Source organism: Poecilia mexicana, unplaced genomic scaffold (genome assembly GCF_051168715.1).
Source record: "Poecilia mexicana isolate PSO_F unplaced genomic scaffold, ASM5116871v1 scaffold_15, whole genome shotgun sequence".
NCBI classification, from domain to species: domain Eukaryota; kingdom Metazoa; phylum Chordata; class Actinopteri; order Cyprinodontiformes; family Poeciliidae; genus Poecilia; species Poecilia mexicana.
In genome coordinates this window covers 20,727,551-20,752,407 of record NW_028263384.1, presented here as the reverse complement: position 1 = coordinate 20,752,407, position 24,857 = coordinate 20,727,551, and the positions used below count along the sequence as shown (strand labels likewise).

Sequence of the window (24,857 nt, the reverse complement as noted above, 5' to 3'; positions counted from 1 at the left end):
ACCACCAGCGAACGCTTATCTACAAGGGCCTCTTGTTTCAGCTGCATTATTCCAAAAATAACACCATGTTAGACTGCAAAACGTGTAAGACCCCAAGTGAATGGTGATCGATTATATCTTTGAGTGAAACATCCAAAAGCTGAGACTACTCCCACTGAGAAACAGATGGAAGACAGATATCTTGGGGACAGGAAATCAGTTTGCACTCCAGAGTCGGCCATGCTATCCACAAGAATCCATAAATTGGAATTAAATATAAAACCATGGGATGTACAGCTGCAAAGCAAATATTTATCTTCTAGACATGTACTGTTTATTTAGGGAAGGTATACTGCACAGCAGCTTTTATTCAACATTACTAGGTCAAGCAGAAAAGTGACACAAAATTCTGCATCCATCCATTTATCTCCATTTGGCGACTAACGTGTATTGATACAGAGATGCACTCCTCTCAGGCATTTCCTGATAAAAGCAATACAGGACATGCGCCGGACTTGTAAGCAGGGTTTGCTTTGGCAAGATCTGAGCACTTTGGGAATAGGTCGGATAATGTGTCCCTGGACCGACATTCCAAAGTTTCGTTGTGGTATTCCCAACGGAAGATGAAGCAGTGAAAAAGAAAAGGAGTTTTGTGCTAACAGCGTCTTTGGGTATCAGTGTAATTGCCATTTCCTTTTTAAATTCGTTTTTTCATGCAGGCGGCATGGTGTGAATTACTGCCCAGTCTGTGATTTGTCCTTTTCATGGTTGTCAAAGCCCTAAAGAAAGCTTTGACCCCCACCTCCTTTCCCCGACCTCCAGCTGCCTCTCGTCAACTGGATCCCGTGTTGACGTCTGACCAGTGTACAACACGTCGCTTCTGACTGTCACACACACTATTTACTAGTTTTTGCACACTGCATGTTGAAAAATATCTAAATATCTAAATCTCTGTTTCTGTGTGTGATTACCTTCCAGAGTAGCACAGCCAGCAGCAGAAAGATGAGGATTCCCACCAGGAGGCTGATGGCGATGATCCAGCCGACGACGTAACCCCTCGGCTCCTGACTGTGGAGAGCCTCGAACACCAGCTGAAACGCAGCAAAATTTAGGGAGTCACACTCAAATACAAAACACATGCACAAAAGAATGCACATGAAGTCACGCGCTGATGATGAAGTAACATTGTTTTTTTTAAAAAAAGAGCTCTGGTCCAGAACGTCGGCTTAATTCAGGAGGAGCTACAAGTAACTCTGGGACCGGAGAGCAGATGTATAACAATCTAAATCAGTATGACTTGAAAATTTGTGTAACTTAATTAATAATCACTAATTTCCAGGCTATACTTTTTGGTGAGTGTAGAGACTAGGAGGCCTTTGGATTTCATGCTACACCAGCTGTTTGCAGCACCAGCTGGAAACAACTGGCAGGATAATGTGCTGAGTTACTAAAAATTGTCCTTATTTTAATCTTTTCTCAGTTGCGTCTCTCCTAAATCCATTTTTGTGCTACTTTGCAGAATTATCATTCTAACTAAACTGAGATGGTGGTAGTTTTAGTAAATTTATCTCAGATGCTAGTTTGTAGTAATAGTTGATGTTAACACTTAGTTAACACTCCACGAGGACTTTACGTGAAATATTTTTCTTCTATAAATAAATAAGTAAATAAATAAATCAAAATATTAAATAGTGTTTGGCCTGTTAGGGGATTTTCTTCTTAGGATTCTCAGTTTTCACTATTAGGTTATGTTCACCAACCCCACAACAAAATAGAAAAACTCTAAAACATAAATAGAAACTGCACAAATATACCATATTTTAATATTTGTTCAGTATTTGCAAATACACCTGTTGACAGATTTTTTTTCTGTACAATATAACCCCAAATCATTTGTGTAAAATTCATCTATTGTTTTCCATACCAAATGTTTCTTGGCATGAGATGCAAAATATATATGTTACAACAACGACATAATAACATAATGGCTGCACCTCTAAAATGTTTTTAGTAATTCAGTATCAAATAACACCATCATTAATTGAATAATGAGATATAAACCAGCAGACCTTTCCAACCATTATTATTACATATGCTGCACACCCAGAGCTGCTTCACTTCACATCTTTCTAATTAATTTCTATACTCTATTTAACATGTGGTTATTCAACATGCTGCATCTGCTTGTGGCTCTACAAGTAAAGACTGCTTGCAGCCATGAACAACGCTGTTTGAAGAATCTATTATCGATTCTATTATAGAAGATAATAGAAGCTATTATCGCCATTGTACTAATTTGCTAAGCGAATCCAGTTTACTGTTGAGCAGGTCTGCTTCCCTTTTGTTTGACATCTCAGTGTTTTTTCATTTTCTGTATCCCATCTCCTGCTAACGTACTCATTGTAAAACAGAAAAGCATTTTCTGTTACCAGAGTAAAGTGTAAATGTCCCATGGGAAACATTGAACCACTTCACAGTATGTGGTTGCATGAAACAAAGCATTGAGCCAGAGATTTTGCTTTAAGAACAAAAGGGAAAAAAACATGAGCATGACCTCATCTATGCTCTGTTTACTCTGGATTTATGAATCCAGAGAATCAGCTCAACTTGCCAAAGTGACTTCAACGGTAGTGTGAACTACTTTCTAATAAATTCAGCTAATAGCGATTTAGTCACTTGTGAGACAATCATAAACTTTGATGAAAATTATCAAAGTGGCAAAATTATCTTCTGTCCTAAAGCGCACTCAGAAACACATCAAACCCGTTTGTGTTTATTGATGTGAGAAGACCTAATCTAATGTGTGTCAAAATGCATGTCATTTTCTAACGTACAGGCCTGTATAAAGCGTGTTTTAGACAACAGCTCCAAAACTAGGTTTGATTTCTTGAAGAAAGCAGGCATTTAGGTTAGAACAATTAATAACATTACATCACCCTCTCCCTTTTTTGATTTGACGTGATGGTAAGGGGGTTCTTTGGGTTTAGAATCATTAATTTTTTTTAAAATATGGCAGCTATTAAAGATATCTAAGCTGTGCCGTAAATGGGAGCAATCTGAACAAGTTTCCCATGACTCCAGTGAACGCTGTCTGCTGGATAATAAATCACTGACAGCGGAGTTGGTCTACCTAAAAAAAGTGTTCTCTGATTTAAGTGAGACATAAAAACAGTGGAGGGAAGATTAGCTGTATAATAAATGTGGCTACAATCATGGAAACTATTTAAATTGTTTTAATAATTTCTTAAGCTGTTACTTTAATACTTTTACAATCTGTAATTCAAATATCACATTTCTCTGATTTATGTGTTTCAGTGACCATGTTCAAACCCACTTGACATGAAAACAGTTTCTATCCAATGACTTGATTTATTAAGAGAAAAGTTGAATTTGTAGTGAATTAATTAACGAAAGCGAAGGCTGCTTAACACGGCATTGAAGCCTGTAGTGAAAAGCCGCCAAGATGGATATATTTTCAAAATATCTTAAACAAATCCAAACAATGCTCTCTCTAAAACATCACAGCCCTGCATGATGTGCTTTAGACAAGAGGCAGCAGAGCTACTTCAGAGACAGATGAACACGAGTCTCCCTGTGAACTGAAAAGTAGCCAGAGACGCCAAGTGTGTGTCAAGACAAAACCAAATGCAAAAGTGATGATGAATATTTCTTCTAAATATTTTCCCACGCTAACACTCCAATCACTGAATCCAGATTCCTGGAATTGAACTGTTGTTACGCATACCAAGATATTTATGTGAACAGAAGAGATTAAACTGGTCTACTGGCCATTGGTCTCAACTCTAAACATCCCAGTTCAACAACCGAACTCACTTCTGTATTCCTAAATATGGACAGTGCATTGAATTTAGCCCTTAAAAGGGACTTTATGCAAAATTCACGTTTGTGTTCTTCCATTTAGGTCTTTGCTGCTTTTAAGAACAGCCCAAGTGCTTAAACAAACCACCCAGATGTTTTTTGGTTAATGTTTTGTTGTGTCAGCCAGCCACCTAGCAACCCAAGGGGAACTCCAGGACATTGGTACAATGGCTGCTGGATAAGTACAAGTCTTTTGTTGTTGACTTACCATCCATAAACCACTTGCTGTATTCACTGTTTACGTTTTAATGATGTAAAGCCCCCTGGAAAATGTCCCAGTTAAAAGGCGTTTAACTAAAGTACTCCGGGGTTTAGAGTCCCAGTTGATGGCGTTTCAACTAAAAACCTAGAGGTTGGAGTCCTTGTCAAACGGTGTTTTTGACTAAAGTCCAAGAGGGTTAGAGCCCCAGTTAAATGACAGTTAAACGACATTTAACTGAAGTCCTCAAAGGGGTGCGGGTTTTAATGTTTTTATCTTTTTTAATCTTTTTCAAAATGTCTTTCTTTTTCTCACTGTTTTGATGATTTTAATGTTTTCATCTTTTTATGTTTTTTAAATCTCTTTCTCTTTCTCACATGCTGTTTTTATTTTAATTATGTGAAGCACTATGAAATGCCTTGCTGCAGAAATGTGCTATACAAATAAAATTTTATTGATTGATTGATTGATTGATGGTTGTGCAGGAGGTAATACTTCTGCTTTTCAAAGATGTACGGTTGTATAATTGCGCATCTGTTTGCAGCCATTTTCATATGCGAGTGTAAACGTTGAGTTGGGGGGGCGTGGCCAGCAGCAGCTTATTTGTATTTTAAGTGACAAGGGGCCTTAAAGTAGTTCATTCTGAGAGGACCTCAAAACAGGCAGAACCAGCTAATATCATTACCTAAGAATGATTTTATGTAAAAAATGTAAAGGACATGTTTTGTATAGAACATAGACCTATCTTAGCCTGTTGAAGGATGCATAATAGGTCACCTTTAATAAATTAAATCATTTCAAAACACGCTTTTAGTGTTTATTCTTTGTTGAAGGTGAAACATACAAGCATAGCAGAAAATCAAAAACTGAAGGAATGCATAAGAAAGCAAATCACTATTCGTCAGACTAACGGTATGAGGGTTTGCTAGCATCTCATGGCTGATAAAAACAAGGGATTTCAGAACATCCTGGGATCAGAGACCACTGTGTACTCAGGCTCGCTGCGATCCCACGGGAGAGACCAAGAGTGTTTACCAAAGGCCATGAGAGCAATGGTCAGGGGACAGAGTGCACACTCTAAGTGCTGAAAGAGCTGTGTGGTATGGACATATTAATACCGGGTCTGAATTTTCCTAGCACCATCATCGCTTGGGGTCAACCTAGTGGCAACCTAGTCAGCACACCAATCTCTCAAGAGATCCCCATGCGAACCGCCTCGGTCCTTGGCGCAATTGTCAAATTGAATCTGCTGAGCCATTTAATCACTCAGCAAACAGCAACGGGGGAGGGAGGCGCCCCCGTGTGCAGCTGAAGACCCTCGAAGGAGTCGATTCAAGTCGAAGCGCAGTACAGCATCTGGTTCTTGTTCTCTTTTTCTTTATTAATCTGATCCACATTCGAGCTCTTTTGTGGTTTAAGGAATGCCTAATCACGACCTGATTAACCGTATATATTATGGTAATAAAGCACAGCTACTCATCATTACTGATTTTAATTTTGGTAGTTGGCTTCTATTCTCAGCCAGAACAAACAAGGTTTGAAAGGCCAACTCTTTCAAACTCGCATCAAAGGACGATTAGTTTTCATCGCAACGTAACTCAAACTGTGGATACAAATAAATGGACCTTGGATTGCCTTTGGTCGTACTCAGCCAAACAAAAACTAATCTAAAAAGATGTGCAAGGAGAAACACTCCAAGCTTAAGCTGAAGGGGGTGTCAAAGAACCGAGAACAATTTCTGCTGGCTGGTTATGAAGGCAGAAAATGTGAATAAAATCAAACCCAACTGATCCGTGCACCAGCTAAAGGTCAGAAAACCAAAGGCCGCCTCAGTGACCAGATAACTAAAACATTTAATCTAACAAATTAATTTTACACCAACATGTATGAGAGATCTAAGGATATTTAAACATCTAGAAGTGCAAATAAATATTTATTAATGCAAATGCTATGTTTTGAACACATGAGCCATGTTGGGATTCGTTAGAAAATTCTAATTTTTCCACTTAAAATGAAGACTACAGGGGACCTTTTAGTTTATTTTTACAACTTAGATCAAAAATGTTTGAGCAAAAATATAACAAACTACATGTTGTGCAGAAGGATACAGACATCTATTGTCTATGTTCAAAAACACAATGAATAAAAAATAAATCCAGTCCTAATGTATTACTTTTAAAATGCTTGTCAATATGGTCATACCTGGAAACTTTAGGATTTAGTAAGTGAGATAGAGTATTTGTTCCAAAAAGTTTGAGAATCACTGATCAACTCTCATTTACCGATGACTCTAATACATGGTAAATGGTAAATGGACTGAACTTATATAACAATATTGTGAGCAGAACACAATACTTACTGAAATATCTTCTGGCAGCCCGTTTGGCACCTCTATTGCCCTGTGATTAACTTGGACGCTGCCTCTTGTCACAAACTGGATCACAGAGGAACTATCCTGTAGGCATAAAAGTCACCATTATGCTTCTAATTTAAATAACATTCGGCCAAATGTACTGACTTATTAAAGCACATCTTACTATTTTTAAAATTTCCGTGTTCAGCAAAAGTTTCAAGTCTATGTTCAAAGCTTCGTCTTTTAACTGTGGGCCCAAACTGCAGGAGATTACCATACATGCTCTTCCAGGCCGATCACAATCCTGGGGAAAAACAAACAAACAAACAAAAACCATAAGTGGATACAATAAGCAGTGAGAGAAGTGTGTGATAAATACAAATACAATTTTGAGTTGCCTATTTACCAAGACTTTGCGCCCAGATTTGGTGAAGAAGGAGAATATAGAGTGGAAGATGTTTTCTTTGTCCTGGGGGATGGTGCAGGGCATCAGGTTCCTGTGAGGGGTGCAGTTCCCTCGACCGTCTGACACCTAAACATATTACATAACACAAGAATTAAATTATAATTATTTGATACTATAACTTCTTGGAGTTGTTTAAAAAAATGAATTTTCAGCGAATGAATTACAGTGAGTATGTTAGCCTTAGCATGTTGATCGCTAGCAATAGCTTCTTCCGTCTCCTCGGTTTCGTGTCTATTGGTAGTCTCGTCTTTGGGTCCATCTTTTCCAGTTGTTTTTGGTTTATGTTGGTGTTTGTTTGGTAACTTGACTTGTTGTGTCGGGTCAGAATTGCCTTTTGGGGTTTGTTTAAGTAAAAGGTTGAGTTTAGCTGGGAGTTTCAGCTGTCCTCATTTTTTCACCTAACTGTGAAACTCTAAAAACTCAAAACAAGAAAAGATAGAGTACATGCTGTGTGCAAAGATGTTAAAACTGTGAGTTAAAGATCAGGAGGTGGGGTTTACTTTGCTCTCTAAGAAATGGGCACTAGTTGAAGGATGTAACTAAATCTGCAAGAAAAAAAAAAAGGCTGCACAATCCCGCTTTTGAATTGTTTTTTTTTTTTGTTTGTTGTGACTTCAAACGCCTTCTGGGCTGTGGAGGACAAGCTTTATATCTCAAATAAGCATCTATGATACAGGTGGAAAGCAGGTTTGAAATGTTTAAAGTTTTAGATACGAGTTTAACCCCAGAATGTCAACACAGTGCCTCTGCCACCACAAAGGGCCCATTCCTACTGCTATTATGAGTCTCCAGGGCTCACAGGAAGTTCTCCCCTGCAACAAGCTGGCACCCCTCCCACAGATTTCCCATATGGAGTGATTTAGGAGGTGTACGTTTTACTGCCCTGTTGCCCCTCTCCTCTGACAGATCTGAAGCCTCTCCTCAGTTCGTCCTTATTGTCCACCCTGCTGCTTCCCAACATGACTGTATGTCTGCCAGCAATTGGCTAAAGTGAAGATTCATGCTCTCTTTTTGTGGCTGCACTAACTTTAGGGATTTCTTTATTAGACATTTGGGGATTTGGGGGCCTAAAAACAGGAACATGTGGGGTAAAAAGCCAGAAATGTAAACACTGTCTTTAATGATGTATTAAATGGAAAGATACCTGGCTATAAAACACAAAGGTGTGACTGCCCAGTGAGTTGGGAGCTGGAATATGTTACAGCTTATGATATGTGGTTCCAGGCTTGGGGTGGTACGACTCAGTAGCCCGCTCTGTAGGTTCCTGATCCTTTCAAGCTGCCTGATCCCATGAAAGTGATTCCAGATGGACTGGAGAAGGTGGGATATACCACCACTGTCTGCCCATTCACAGCAAGTACAATTAACAGCTTGAGCTCCTCCATGATCTAGCTATAGAGAAAAGAAGCTGTGTAAAGGTTATAAAAACACCTAAACGCGCCGGGAGGATTGTGTTTCTTTATCTAAATGAGAAATATTGTGAAACAAAATGGGACGGTAGTCTCAGTGGCAACGCCAACATTTTGGCTTCGGGCTCCTGATCCCATCATGAGTGGTCAAAAGATATGGGTGGGGAAAAAAGAAAACTTGTTGTTTTCTCCTGGTAAACTAAAGAGTGAATAATGACTCCTGGTAGATAAATGATGTGGACGGACAGCTGTTGGTACCCACTTGGGTTTCCACCACATGGAACATGTCGGGTCCGTTGCCAGCAAGTCGGTTGGGTATCCTGATGTCCACAGTGGAGCCGGGTAGCCTGCTGGGCCCCTTGTTTATGGCCTGGAACCATCAAGAAGAAACAAGAGAAGAGAAAATTAAATAGATATAATGTAGGGAAAGATGTAAAAAATAGAAACTCGAAGTACCTGGAAAGTCAGATTGAGAGGCTGAAAGTTGCATTTCATGTCTTCCAACTGGATGAAATGAGAGGCATCGATGGAGTTTCCATACGAGAAGGAGCCTGGTGTCACCACACTGCAAAATTGGTTCATTAACGCAGGTAAACATTTACTCCAACCAGGATTCACAGACATTTCCCCAAAGCAAATGAACTGTACATTTTTTGGAGATATTTGTGCAGTGGTCAAACTTCAAAATTTAACAGACATATGAACATAAAGAGAGCAAGGATGGATGGATGGATGGATGGATGGATGGATGGATGGATGGATGGATGGATGGATGGATGGATGGATGGATGGATGGATGGATGGATGGATGGATGGATGGATGGATGGATGGATGGATGGATGGATGGATGGATGGATGGATGGATGGATGGATGGAGTTAAAAACAACTTCTAAACAGACGTAGAGCTAATAAGTCTAAAATAAAAATAACATTTCCTGACTTTTTTCTTTTTTTTTTCCAACTTGTAAAGTCCTTAAAATGAAACTCTGGACGGTTCCAGACAGTTTGGTTCAGAAATGTTCAGAGGGGGTTTTCTTTAGCAACTGAAAAATGTTTCCAGATTTAGTCTGAAACCTCCTTCAACATCAACCACAGCTGCCTTATCACATGTCAAGAGTTCTGGCAAATATGGGCTGTTTTACATCTTTCTTCTTCCTCTGTGAAGCAGAGCTATGATAAAGTAATCAAAGATAAGGGTTTCAGAGCTGATATCCTCCACAGGGAGGAAAAACACTCCCTCTCTTCCTGAACAGATGGAAATCCAGACCGTGTGTGACTCAGATGTCTGTTAGACAGCTTCGGGTTTGTAAAGCAGGAACTGTAGCATCGTGGCTGATCCGGTTAGTTCTTACCCAGTAATAGTGGTGTCCGTCTCATGGATCAGAGAGATGGACAGGTCTAAATTGTTGTCGGAAAGTTTGTGCTCCGGGTTGGCGCTAAAAACACAAAGAGCAATAAGGTTGCAGTCTATTTGTCATGTTAACATTTTTCATAGTTTCTCACATTAAAACCAGAACTTCCATGTATTTTATTGGGATTTTTTTGTGTCGGACCAATGAAAAGTGGAGCATAATTGTGAAGGGGAGGAAAAATGTTCCAGTTGTGTACAAAGTGTGGTATGCACATATTGTTCTGCCAGATTTGCACATCCAGGGACTGTATTTTGTGCCCATTCTTCTTTCCTCAGCTAGACTGGACAAACAGCTTTAGTGGACATAAATTTGTAAGTCAGTCTACAGGTTCTCAGTTGGAATTATGTCTGGACTTTTGACTGGGCCATGCTAGAATAAATAAACTTTAATCTAAACTAAACTCTGGCTGGATGCTGAAGGTTGTCCTGCCAGAAAGTAAACCTCCGCTCCAGTCTCAAGTCTCTTGCAGACTCAAACAAATTTTCTTCAAGTATCGCTTTGTGTTTATTCCGTCCATTTTATCATCAACTCTGACTGGCTTCTCTATCCCTGCTGAATAAAAGCCATGTTTGCTCTGTCACCTTCACGTACTTGTGGCAAACTACAAACTAGACTAAGCAAAAGTTGGCAGAACACATTTGCACGGCACACTTGTCTAATGTTTGTTTTATTTTTCTTCAGCTTTGCAACTATGAATCAGTTGGACTATCTCATTAAATCCCAAATTAAATATATTTGTGATTGTAATATGATTTAAGGTTAAAAAGCATAAGGTGTAAAAATATTCACCCTGTATTTTAATTAACAAATTTCAAAAAAGGTAACTTCTTTGTAACAGCCATACCTTTTTGCTTGAACCAAGAACTGCAATGTGTCGTTTTCCCCGGAAACCTGAGTTGTGTCAAAAATGACTGCAAAATGGTACTGCAGAGAGCAAAACCAGAACAACAATGAGCCGGTTTCAATAAAGCAAGTCACACACATTCAACTAGAGCTAGAAGATGCATGCTAGACCTAACTACCTTTGTTTGAGCTCTCATGAAGGGAAATCCCACACTGCATTTGAGGAAGTCCAAATCGACGAGTCCACAGGAAATACCCTTTTCTTCCTGCAAAAAGAAAGATAGACAGAGAGTAAGAGGAGGCGATGAGAACAGACAAAGTGGAGACAGGCTGGGTGACAGGCATGGAGACGGATGACAGCAAGAGGAAGATCCAGCAGACAAGACGTAGACAAGCACAAAGAAATCAGCTCCGATAAGTTTGGGGGGGGGGGGGGGATGCAGTGGCTTTGAATGGCAGACTAAATAAACAAATTAGCTGCAAGAGAGAACCGTCAGGTGCAAATCCCTCCTAATATTTACAGTACGATCAGAGAATATCATGTGTCCAAGCTGAAGGAATGGGTTTCGAGTTTTTCATGGAGTTCTAAATCAGGTTTGAACAAAGAATGCACAAAGCAATGATGGCACACACGTCTTAGCGGGTGGGTAATTGGACAACGGCCAGACTGTGTGTTTGGAAGCTTGTCTAAACAGTATAGAGCTTCGCAGGCTGCGCTGTGTAAACACTGAGGGCTTGACCCCATGAGGAGTAAGAATTCTTTTAGTGAGAGTTCACTGAGAGCCTATAAGCTGAGCTCATGGTCTGGGAGCAGAGATGCCTCACAAAGAAAAAGGGAGGCTGCACACTCTGGGAATATTCAGTAAGAGGCCAGTGGAAGAGGTGGTGATAGTCTCTGTTGATATATTTAAAGGCAGACATCCATTTGCGTTATCATCCAGCTACCTCCTGCTTAGCAGTTCTCCCTGGCTTCATTGAGTCACCTCAAAGGGATCCCATAATGCAAAATTCACATTTTCCACATTTGTGTAGTTCCATTTGGGTTTCAATTGCTTCTAAAAACTACCCAAGTACTCAAGGAAAAACACCCATATGTTTTCTGGAAATAAATTAATGGTTTTTGGTGTCTGGAAAATGAGCCATTTCAGAAACTATTCCAATACCTCTACAGGAGATCTTTCCTGCCCACAGCCATCTACACCAACTCTGTAATTAAATGAGTTACTTTAAGTTTTCCTTCGGGATCAATAAAGTATTTTTGAATTGAATTGAAACCTTCCGAATATAACGTTGAATAACCAGGCACTGCCCCTCACACAGCAATCCCAGTGAAGTCCAGTCTGTTACCTAGCAACACCAGGTGAGATTCATAACGTTTGGTTAGCTGGTTTTAATGGATTCGCTGTACAATGGCTGCTGGAAAAGACGAATGTTTTATGCTTGACTTCCGTGCTGGAATCTTGTTGGTTGTGTAGGAGGCTCTACTTCTGCATGTCAAAGATGTACAGTCGTATAACTGCATGCATCCATTTTCATGTGCGAGTGTAAACATTCAGTCAGGAGGTTAGGGGTGGCCAGTTATTTGGATTTAAGGTGAAACAGCTAATTCTGAAAGGAGCTCAAAATAGGCAGAACTGAGGAGACTAAAATACAATTATCTAAGAATTATTTTGTGCAAAAATATAATGAACATGTGCATACCCCATCCTAATATGTTGAAGAAAGCATAATAGGTCACCTTCAAATAAACCCATAATGGAGACCATGGTGAGTCCTGCAGATGGAGGCAGGTAGAGGGTTGGAGGTCCCCAAGCAAAGCTGGCAATAATGGAATTTCCTCTATTTCCTGTATTTCTGCATGCTGCTGTGCAAACAGTGCTGATCCCAAGGGGACGGCCAGGATTGAGATTAGGAAAGTCAGCTTATTTACCCATCAACCACCTGGCTGGTTGAGAGAGAGCAGAGCGCGCTGACATGTGGTACAGTATGCCTCTGCAGTGACGGGAGAGATGAGGTCTGTTTGTTCAGCACTTCTTCACTTTCTCTCTCTGCTCTTTCTCAGTCAGGATTGGGATTGTCACAAGTAGCAGGCAAGGCTATTAAACATCACCAGCTCTGTTTACGCTGCTCTGGAGAATACGGAGGCATCTTGTGGAGTGGTGTGTCAGTGTGAATGACAATACACAGGAGGCCTGTTTTTCTGCATGACTTCCCAGTGTTTTAATGTCTCCATCAATCAGAGTATTTAGACATTTGGCTTGGCTTGGGTCTTTGCAGTCCAAGCCATAGTCATCACCTACTTAATACTATTCTTTGTAGGTATGCAGATGAATGTTTTCATCGCCTTAACTATGAAAAATGTCACTTTATATAGCCAAGAAAATCAGTGAGTCAAATATTCTTTGGTTTACACTTTCCTCAATCACATTCCAAACCTCTGGGCTTTTTACCACAATGTTAATGTGCTCCAAATGTCGGAGCATTCAGCAATATGAAAGCTGCTGTCATGCTGTTTCCTATCTCACCATGTATGCTAATGCACTAAAAAATGTGGGTATAAACATGAGGAAGTGAAGTAGATTCTCTGAAACATTAAGACCTCTCACTACTCTGAGGTAATGAGTGTCATGGGATAAATAATGCAAGAATATCGAGATTCTTTGATATTTAAAGATCAACAGGGAATGACATTTATATTCTCTATGATTGAACCCAAGAGATGGGTAATAACTAGTTACATTACATAAGTTACTATTCGGAAAAGATGTAATTTAGGAGTATTTTTATCTTAAGTAATATTATTAGAAACTATGATGTTACTTGAGTAACTGTGAGTAATTTCACTGAACAAATAGCGAGCTTATTTTAATCTAACTTTCACAGAACATAGACAAATGAGTTTTACATTGAAAGAAAATTATTTGAAAAAATTATTTTTCTCTTGCCTGATTTGGTTATTTTGCAATTATGACCATGATGTTAATTATGTTTCTTTCAGTCTTTAAAATAAAAAGTTCACATAACTTTATACTTTGGTTCATTTTAATATTAAAGGTTTGAAGTTTTGATCAGTAACTCAGTTCTTGAGTAATCTTTTTGACATTTTTTTTACTCTTACTTGAGTAATTTCTTAGGCAGTTACTTTACCACTACTAAAATATGTTGAAGTAGTGCTACTCTTATTTAAATACAATTTCTGGGCACTCTACCCATCACTGACTGAACCCAATTGTATTTATTTTATCCAGAGCACTAATTTATTTATCTATTTTTAGAACAATTTTCATAAACATTGGAAGACAATTTGGTGGCATAAAACATCTGCCCTTCTTTACAAAAGCATAGAAGAAAAACTGAAGATTTGAAGAAAAAATAAACTTATGTCTGAAGGAAACAAATTGTTAAAACTCTAACCTAGTGTAGGATTTTCTTTTTCTCCTTAAGCCCCTTCATCTCCACAGGCTACTGGCACCTTGTGGTGCAGAAACATGAGAGAAATGATTCACTCCAACCTTAAATCTGAGGGGAGACACGTGTCTCACTGCTGCTTTGCCAAGTGCAGAAAAAGGCTCAGAGGGTTTGCTGACTTTAGCTCAGGAAAAGAGGGTCACATCATCACCTCAGACTTGTAAGTTAGTAATTACAATTCTGCTTAGAGCATACGGTAATAAATCTGCTGTGTGGCCTCTTTGTAATCCTTTCCTACTGTTCACTTCCTGTTTCCTTTCTGCAGCGGACCACCCTGACTTATCATCTTCCTTAGCAACACGAGGCTTTGGGGCAACCTGGTTAAACTGACTCCAAATGTCAGCTGTGCTCATTAGATTTGCTATGAAACTGAAACGTTTTCACTGTTGTTTTAATAGTTCCCTGCAGTGTGTATTCTGTTAAAATTCGATTTCACCTTTGTGTGGAGCTTTCGACCCCACCCCATGCTCGGTATTTTGTGGAGTCAATCTCCTGTATTGCAGCGGTAAAAAAAAGGTAGCTGGAGGAAAAACAAGGGGCCCATTATGAAAGAAGAAAAGCCTTCCTGATGAATGCTGTCAGAGCGTGCCGTTTGACCTGCTGAATCTCTGAGATGTGACCGGATTCTTGCATCAAGTGAGCACACAGATGCTAGCAGAGGCAGATACTACTAAATCTACTGACTATGACTGTGAGGTGGAAGTGGGCAGATATTTCTCTTACAGTAAGTATGTTTAAATCATCAAAACTGTGAAATGCACTTTTTGCAGGTCTTTGCTCTTCCGTTTGGGTCTCAACTGTTTCTATAAACAGCCCAAGTGCTTAAAAAAAAAATCACTGAGCTATTTAATGCCAATTAGTTCATGTTTTTTACTGTCTGAAAAACAAGCCGTTTTAAAAAACCTCCTGATTGTTAAGTCACATTTGACGGACACTGTGCCGTTACCTAGCAACCCCAACCAAGCCCAGCCACATTACCTAGCAACCTAAGTGGTGCTCTAGCATGTTCAGTCAGCTGGTTTTACCGTTGTATGCATTGTACAATGGCTGCTAGAAAAAACAAGTGGTTTTTTTTTTTTTGTTGACTTACCATCCAAAACCCGCTGCTGCATTCTTATTAGCTGTGCAGGAGGCTCTACTTATACTTTTTAAAGATGTATGGTTGTATAATTGCGTATCTGTTTGCAGCTATTTTTATGTAAACATTGAAATGGGGGGTGTGGCCAGCAGAAGCTTATTTGGGTTCAAAGTGACAAGAGGCCCTAAAACAACTCATTGTGAAAGGAGCTAAAAATAGATCAAACTGAGCAGACCAAAATCTAATTACTGAGGAAGAATTTTGAGTAAAAAATGTAACAAACATGTTTTGTATCACCCATAGACCTATCCTGACCTGGTCAAGGAATACCTTTAAAGTATTAGAGTTTTTTAGACACGAATAAGGTGATTTAAAAAGTCCAGGAGCCAAACTTGTTATGGGAGCTTGGGTAATATCTGTTCTGCCATGTTCCCACACATATAACTCATGCGTTGTTGACTTGAGACGTCTGTGTTGAATGAGTCACAGAGGTGAATGTATGACAGGTCGGCTGAAGGAGCTGCCCTCAGAGACAGGACAGCTGCAGCTGCTGCTCCTGCTGCGGCTGCCCTGCTTCTTGTCCTTTCATCTTCTCATCTACCTACGCAGCTCAGGAAGTCTAGCTCTTTGGTCCTCACACATAAACATTTCTTTTATGTGCTTTACTATTTAGACTACACTTCTCCTGTATACACCTGGATAAGCTTTGCATAGATGCTGCATTTGAGAAAATGCACATCTCGCGTGGAGGAACACAGCCCAACAAACTGTGCAGTGGAAGAAAAAATATGTATGCTTTTCACATTTTTAATAAAAATGTATAAATTCTCCGCTTTCCTTAATTTACTAACTCTAAATAAAGTGAAATGTAAATGAGAAAAACGCATTTCAAATTCCTCTCAGCAAACATGGAAGAAGCTCCTCTGATTGGATGAAAAACATAACTGTAAAGCAACATGCAAAATTCAAGTCAAAACTGCACAGCACGGTGGTGGCAGTATCATACTACTCTTCTGCAGAGACACGAACGCCGATAACAGTTGACATGAAGATGGATGGAGCCAAATGCAGGTTAATCTCTGAAGATAAGCTGCTAGAGGCTGCAAAAGACCTGAGACTGGGACAAAGCTTCACCTCAAGCAGGAACTTGGACCGAAACATTCAGCCAGAACTACAGTGGAATGTTATAAAACAAAATATAGCATATGTTTGCCAGACCTTATTATTTCCATCTAATCTGGCAAAGAAGAATACGCAAACACTTCCAGTCTCAAGTTATGCAAAAGCTGGTATTGCAGCAAAGTTTCTACAAAAGTAATGACCCAAGGTGGCAGACACAAATGCAATCCACACTTTTGAGATTTTCTTCCGCTTCAGTTATTCACTACTACATGTGAAACATCGGAGAGAGAACCGCGTGGTAAATGAACAGGAAGTACTCAAAGACCTACAGACCTTCTGCCAGAAGTTGATGTAGAGAACTTCCCTGGAGAAGTTGAAGTAGATGTTGGTGTCGTAGGCATCATCTCCAGAGTTGGAGATCGTCACATTCAAAGAGACGTTACGCACTGCGCCAAGAGCCAGATGCGGTCTGACATGAAGTCTGGCAGGAATATTAGAGAAACAGGAGAAGTGTTAAAATATAATATTAGTACGTTAATAAGTATTTAATTTAGTAAAAGCTTAATCAGTTAGCAATAGTTGAGCAGAAAATTTAGGATATTATTCTTCATCCCTTTGTATTTTTGTTAACTTTATTAGTTGCTTTATCTGGTTTTGTTTTCTTTTGTTATTGTTTTACAATGTATATTTTATTGATTAAGTTAGAGGTGATTTTATATTTTACACACCACTTTGGTAAACTATTGTTATTTTAAATGTACAATTTGAACAAATTCAATCTCTTTTTGGCGAATGTATGTTTGAGGTATGTTATTTGTCTCTTGTGAAAGAAATTGTTCACAAATTGTTGTGTGTATTTTTGATATATACTTACTCTTGTCTTTAAATAAAAAATAATGTATGAAATAAGACACATTTAGAAGAAAGGGGGCAGTGTTAAATAAGTTTATACTTCTGCCTATCTCCTTTTTAAACAAGTAGTTATCTAAATATCTATCTCCAGTATTTGAATGTGAATATGATTGAAATAAATAAGCTAAGCTAACTAAACTTTGACTCTGAACCAGTGAGCAATGTTTAAAGTTTCCTTTAAATTTGTGATTTTTGTAGAAAAGCTTCTTAATAGATTGAGAAACATATCCAGGGTTTTTCATAAAGTAAAAGATTCAAAAATGTGAAAAGGCACCTCCCTGACTATGGAAAAACATATGGATGGTCTCCAGACATGCGTCATGGTTCCCCTACCCACACCCACAAGGCTTATTACATCAGTTCAGTGTCTCTGAACTGAAACCAGAGACACAAAGCTCAGCTACAAAGCAGAAGGTCTTTTTTACCCGGACAGCAGGAGCTTCCCATGAAGCCTTAGGTCTGCAGCGCAGTCGTCTGACAGGCAGTTCTTCTCAAACCAGGTCTGAAGAGGAAACGCAAAGCACACAGTTCAAATGACCTCATGCTGTTCGTGAACTGAACACAAAGCCTCAGCGATCAGACAGGGGGCAGTGTTGTGTCGCTGCAGAAGACATCGAGAACACTTTATTCCAGGAAAGTTTATCTAATTTCTTGATTTTAATTACTGTCGTATGAGGCTAAATCATGAAAGGAAATTTAAGACGAGTGGTTTAGTTTGATTACTTTCCGACACATGGGGACTGTAGATACTTAAAGAAAAAAGAAATCATTTATTATCTAGAAGAAGAAAAAAAAAAGACAGAGGAGAAACGTGGGGAAGGTTACTGGGGGTTGGAAAGAAAATAAATAAGTCTCTCTAGATTCCTCTCAGATAAAAAATTCCCTCAAAGACAATGATAAGTAACTAAAACCAAATTATTTTAAACTGTGGTTGACGTATTTTCTACATTCCTGCGATGGCCAACAGGGAAACATAACTGTAAAGAAACAGGTGTGAAGATAATCTACTAGAGAGTCAAGGTGACGAGGGAAATGAGGTCATCTTAAAAGACCGACACATTTTTGCTGAAACAATAAAACAAACAAAAACACGTTAAAATGTGATTTGCTGGTCTGTTATAAACAAGCAAAAATATTTCACACTACATTTTTTCTATATTTTATGACATTTTTTAGAAAAGCTGATAATTTTAAGTGGACTAGTCATATTCAAGAACGTATACATACGCATGTATTATATAAGATGAAAACTACACATGAAACTAGACAAAAACACTTGGTAAGACTTTGTGTTTTTGCAGTCTGGGCTTTATTTCAAATTATTTGAGGCTTTACACACTTTATGAATCCATATCGCCATTATGTCTCAGTATTGTACCTCATTCTTGACAGCAATCTTGTTTCCTTTCCTCCACCGCAGCACTGGTGTGAGCGCAGGCAGTTCTCGGTCCTGCTGTCCCGTCGTCACATGCTTCCCCAGGCTGTAGGCCACCTCGAATGTGATGGCCGTAAACACATCCTTCACTTCTTTCTGCAGGGAACACAAACAACCAGACGAATGCTGAGAATCTGTACCACTGTGTGCACGAAATGCACACAAAAAAAACTGTAAAAACTGAACATAACTTCAGAGAAGTAACAGCAATGTAAGTGTCTGGGTGATTATAGTCATTTAATGTCTTTTTCCAATTAACATGTGGTGCAAAAAGTGAACACAGCAGATTTTGAGAAGATCACACAGTCTGGATGTGATGCGATAATATCTCACGAGGCCAAAATGCAGATCATGTGAAACGGTTTAAATGGATGAGTGACACCTCTCTCTCATCAATGGCTCCAGTTTTTGTTTTTATTTTTTATTTTTTTTGCCTTTTACTCGATGAATGTATTAAAAGCAGAACCTCTGTGAGTTCCAGGCAGAGTTGATCTTTTTTTAAACCTGCTGGCACTGCCTCTGGGAGATATCGCTTCGCTTTGGCTGCTCCATCTGAGACCCCAACAAGGATTGTTTGATTTGGCGTCGAGTTTGGAAATAATGCAGACAGAATGAAAACAGGGGGCTTAACGTGATCAGATCTTTAATCTCTAAGAGACGACAACGCTGGAAGACACACGTGGGAAAAGCTGATGGTGATGAGGGGTTTTCGTCTATCAAAGCAACCCTCCGCTCTTTGAAAGGAGCTGGATAGGCTTTATTTTTTGCATTCGCAGTCTGAAAGCTGCAGCAAAAACATTAACAGCGACCTCAGTCTCTGAACCTGATGTCGACCGACACAGAGCCAAGCCCACAATGTCAATAGAAAGCTCTTCCTTTCATCTTCCGGTGGCCGTCACGGCCGGTCGTTCTGTATCGCTTTCAACGTTTTGTCCTTTATCACTGCGCTTCACGCTGACCACCCACCCATCCTCTGCCCACGGTTAGGAGCAGGGTCAGTCTGGGCTTTGAGCACATCACCGGTGTCAAACACACCCGAGCACATCAGCGCTGAGAGATTTATGGCAGGAAGGAGTCGTCGTTAGCAGGACATGAACAGACAAAAAACTAAATTATTTGAGGTACATTTGGGAAACGGTGCCACACGTAGATAAGAGCACAGCTTTGATGGTAACGTTAGCTCCACATGTGACATCTTTTTGATGTTTAAACGGTTTGACTTCAACTATTTGAAAACTGTGCGGAAAACAGGCAAATATTAAAGACCAACATGGTTAAAGTGCTAAACTTTTCAATCATGTTCTATTCAAACTCTATAAAATCAGCAAGATCGCCTGAGAATTTGCTGGTGTTAGATCCACACAAAGAGTAAATGGGTGGGACTTGAAATATAATTTCTATTCCTTTGGTTGATCTGGATCAAAAAAGGGACCTCTTTTTGTTGTGGTTAGCCTTCACATTGTGGTTTTTTTGGAAAAGGACTATAATTTGTAAATAAAACCAAGCGGGTGACGGTCATTGCTCCCACTGGTTGTGGGACAGAGCACAGAACCGGAAAAAAAAACCAACATGGAAGTTTGAAGCTGCATTTCTGTTGTGTACATTTGGCTCATTTTTACCATGACGCCCAACAACAGAGGCTCATGAAGTCCAATCAGATGCACATTTCCTGTAGCTGGTTTGGATCGAGTCCAGTGTATTCACACTAAAGTTTGTTTGAAAGCAAACTGAGACCAGCTGAAAACGTGAGTCTTGGTCTGGTTTTTTGGTCCACACCAGAGTTTGCTTGAGCGTATTCACACCTGGACAAAAGGTGTGGACTGATGGGGGAAATGAACTCTGGTCCATTTAAAGCAGACCAAATGTATCAGGTGTAAATACACCCACAGGCTACCAAACAGCAGCTCGATATATGGTGGTACTCTATTTGAAACCTAGGAATTTAACATTGATGCACTTTTCTTTTCACAAAGTCTTTTCACGAATTATTTACAGCAAATTTGAAAGTTGTTCATACTGTGCAGGCCTACAGCTACCGCAGTTACTTTGCAGAGCGGTTTTTCGATCTTAAATCTAAAACACGCTAAATTAACTTAATGAATCAAATAATCAGGCCCAGATTGCCACAATTAGCTGCTATTATGTAGAAAAACATACACAATTTAAAAAAAGTCTCATATTACTTCAATGAGGGATCAACGAATGGTTCCAGGATGAGTGACTGATTGAGACACGGGACGTTCGCAGTCCATCTGTCACAACTTCACGCCACATTTGAAAGTACAGAAGCGCTGTTGTTCCAGCTGTATGTCGGCTCATTCTCTTGGTAACATGACACGGTTATTTAGTGGTGGTGCACTGTGTTAAATGCTGGCAATGCTTTCAGCCTTAGTGGCAATTAAAACAGGATGCTTGAAACGGCCCTTGTCCTTTGTCCTCTAACTGAACTGACCTCCTGGGAGAAGCCTGCTTCAGTCTCAATCTCTAAAGTCTCCCCCCCGTCATGCTTATCGCACATTTTCACATGCCACAGGGGACACTGCGGACAAAACGGCTTAAAATAGAACGGGCTGTTTTGATACAATCCCCTATTTTATTTATTGCACAAGTAAACAGGACCTGATCTGAATTTACAGTGGAGGGAATTTTACCTGAATTCCTAAACAGAAAATCTTTTTTTTTTCCTGTTTCAAACAGGAAGGAGGACTAGGAGTGAACTGGAGAGCTCCCAGGCCAAACAGTGTGCACTATAAGCGCCAGAGAGGCTGTTCGGTAACTTCGGGCCTGAGCTTTTAATATCCCTTGATCGGTGTTGCCAATTACCCAACCCAAACTCACACCATTGGTGGGGGTCATTTCCCCCCTCACGGTGCTGCGTTTATGGAACAGAGGAGTTCCTGAGCTGCAGCCAAGACGGAGACACTGGCCAGCATTTACTGGCCATTACGAATTATTTTATGAAAGGCACCCCAACAACTGCTCCTCACATGCTGGCGGAGTCCTCCAAGAGGCGGCTATTCTATAGTTAACAGGCATTTACTGTGTTGAGTGCTCCTACAAACACATGCTCTGCTGGGTGTGTCCCTGTTTGTTCAGAGAGTCAAACATCCATTGTGCTTATGATTAGTTGCTTGTTTTATTCAGAAACAATCTACCATTGAACTTTAGATATGAACCCTAAAATAAGCAAACTTGTTATCTCAACGCATTTATGGAGAAATAGCAATTTAGAGCACAATACGAAAACATTATTACTTCTTAAACCTTTCCACATTTTGTCATGTTACAACCGCAAACTTTGGTGTATTTTACTGGAGCTGATTGCAGCAGATCAACACAGAGTGGTGCATAATTACAAACTGGAAGGAAAATAATATGTGGTTTTCATTGTTTTTTTTCTCTTGCAAGAAACTGTAGAAAAATCATCAAAATGCTAAAATCTCTTGACTGATACGGTCGCTGTTATAACCATTAGTTGTGTGAACTTCATGACTGTGACTGGAGGAAAGCAAAAATTTAGAAATCCTACATATTTAAACCTGGCTTGTGATTTAGAGGAATGATGCTATTAAAAGTGTGTACGGTTCATAAAAAATATCCCTGACACTTTTCAGGCCTTTTGTGGACAAAACAGTTTGTTAAGGTTTCCGTTGTACAGAGCCGAGCTGCCAGAAAACTCCAGCGAGAAGCAGCAGCTTTCCTTTTCAGCCATAAATTTTTCTGCCACAGTATAAAGAAAATCCGCAAGCTCCAGCAGTTTCGTTCTTTTACGACACGTTTGGCACAGCGGCTGCTCGCCTGAAAATAGAAATGTTTTTCATTCACTGGATGCACGTCAGCCTGCATTTCTACATGTTTTAAATGAAAACAATATTTAACATACGTCGCTCTCACAGCCTGAAAAACGTTTCTGGCTGCTTACATTTAAACCCCTTTTATTTGACACAACAGTGCATGACTTACACCTTTCTGCTGCCTCTGCAACTCTTTTACACACATCTATAAAGTTGCAGGGTACGCCTGCAGAAATCTAACACTGCCACTGTATAGAAATAATTTGATTTAGTTGAACCAAATTGCAAATTTGGTGCTAAGCGTAAAGAGGGATGAGGTAATGTGAACATGTGCATCCACCTGAACTGACAGTCTGGAGAGGAGAGCATTAATCAGAGAAGCAACCAAAAGTCCAAGATAACTCTGAAGGAGATGCAGTGATTTACATGTGTATGTATTAATATGTATTTATTGCTATTTTTTATTTACACATACATTTATTTATAAATAACTTTATGCCCTCTGAACATGATTCTCTGGTTTCAAGGTGGGGCTATGGCCTCTCCTGATCCCCCACTTGGGGCCGCCACTGTTGAGAATCTAACACTATAACAGCAACATGACTTCCTTCACACAACTGCCTTTTACTCAAGAATGACAAGAGGAAAGCTTCAGAGGGAAACAAAAACTGCACATTGTTAAACACGATTCCCATGGCGACACCTGGTGGTGGCAGCATTATGCTGTGGGGATACTATTCTTTAGCAGGAACAAGAATTCTAGTCAGACTTGATAGGAAGATGGATTAGGCTAAATTAAGAACATTTCTGGGAGATAAACAGTTGGAGAGTGCAGAATTGTTGAGACCTGAGCAGAAATTCAGATTTAGCAGAACCATGGCCTGAAACACACATTGAGAGGAATAGATAGAGAAATGTTAAGAATCTAAAGATTAAACCACTGTGGATCTCCATGCAAGACAATAATACAAAACATCCAATGAAACTTCTAATTGTATCCAGAAAAAGAAAATAAAACAGCTAAAATGGCTCAGTCACCTTTATCCAACTACTAAAACTGATGGAAATGACCAAAGATCACTATGCATAGAAAGGACAACCTGAACCTTCGAAATATGTGAAGACTATTTTGAAGGTTTAAATCGTCATTACCAGCAAAGTTCTTGTATTAAGTATTTCATGCATTTTAGAACAGTGAGAATCCGATGTTTCACCCATAATTTAATTTGTGGAGTAATTTGCCTAAGTTTTGTGTGTGTGTGGATCACCTGGTCGGTTGTTGACATCTGGTATAAATTTAATGTCAACAACTCCATTTGAAAATCTTTACCTGAGGAAAATTGTGATGTTTTTAATACTTTGTTTACGCCTCTCTTAGTTGTTGCCACCAACCTTGCTTAGCTGAACATGAGAGGTTGAGCGGATAAAGCCTTTCCCGTGCCTACATCCCCCAGAATGATGTGCAGTTCTGCATTGGATTTCAGTGACTAGTCTATATATCAGATATCAGATATATAATATGTTGATACTTATTGTCCATTCCTACTCCTGTTAATATTATTAAAGAGAATTGGCAAATATTTCAGCTTTAGAACTACAAACCCGGTAGAGACATACCGCAAAAGAAGCTATGTGTAATTTCCATCCCATCCAAAATGCGTGTGCTGCTTTGTGTTGGTCCTTCACAAAAAATCCCAACAAAATATGCTGACGTTCATGGGTCTTAACACTAGACAGCATAGAAGAGTACCTCCATATAAAATTTTATCTCTGGCGCTAAAGTATTAATGGGATTAACACGATGGTAACTCACCAAACTGCCCACTTCCTGCACACAGAGCAGCTTCACCACGGTGGGTGTGGGGAGGCTGACGTCAAGCTCCAAAATGCTGTGATGCTCAATTTAAACGCCTCATGCTTGGCTGAAACGCACAAGAGCTTCACTCTCAGCCAAACCACTCCCTCAAAAGTGTCCAGCTTCGTCTTTACTCAAAGAACTCCTTGTAAGGGCAAAGGATGTTTAGATGATTTACAGGTTGAAGCCATTTTATTTAAGAGCTAAGTGCTGAGGAATCTTTGTCTCAATGGAAAAAAAAAGCTTTTTTAGTCAAGTGATGAAAGGATCCAGCTTGTCAACAACAAGAGTGTACAGTGGGATACAAGGAGATAATGTGACACTTAACCAATTTAGAGCAATGTGTGCAGCATATGGTAGTCAAGTAGATAATGAGCTTATCTTATATTGGGCTTAATGTGTACAATTTGCAGCATTAAACTGTTAGTTACAGCAGATTATCAAAGAATGTTAAGAGGTTTGGGATGACAAACTGCAGGCATAGGTAAAAGAGTCACCGCAGCTGAAAACTGCAGATGGGATTTGATGCGATCCGACATCATTCGTGCATTCACCTTCAGCTTGTTCATCTGTAAACATGGTACGCAGACATGAGCACATCTCACTCATCCTGTCTTCCCTTCATTGGCTTCCAGTGCAAATCTTAATGTT

The 24,857-nt window shown here is 39.6% G+C and overlaps 1 protein-coding gene across 1 annotated transcript in view; it reads right to left on the bottom strand.

Moving 5' to 3' along the window:
- Positions 1–24,857, bottom strand: part of itga9 (integrin, alpha 9) — a 64,766-nt gene that overhangs the window by 3,727 nt on the left and 36,182 nt on the right. Inside the window, exons 16-27 of the mRNA XM_015009992.2 lie at positions 18,501–18,653; positions 17,548–17,624; positions 16,544–16,691; positions 10,722–10,808; positions 10,544–10,623; positions 9,640–9,723; positions 8,742–8,850; positions 8,548–8,655; positions 6,817–6,942; positions 6,595–6,714; positions 6,417–6,512; positions 951–1,070 (exon numbers count right to left, since the gene is read on the bottom strand). Coding sequence (XP_014865478.2) covers positions 951–1,070; positions 6,417–6,512; positions 6,595–6,714; positions 6,817–6,942; positions 8,548–8,655; positions 8,742–8,850; positions 9,640–9,723; positions 10,544–10,623; positions 10,722–10,808; positions 16,544–16,691; positions 17,548–17,624; positions 18,501–18,653 — 1,308 coding nt within the window. The remainder of the gene's footprint in view (positions 1–950; positions 1,071–6,416; positions 6,513–6,594; positions 6,715–6,816; positions 6,943–8,547; positions 8,656–8,741; positions 8,851–9,639; positions 9,724–10,543; positions 10,624–10,721; positions 10,809–16,543; positions 16,692–17,547; positions 17,625–18,500; positions 18,654–24,857) is intronic.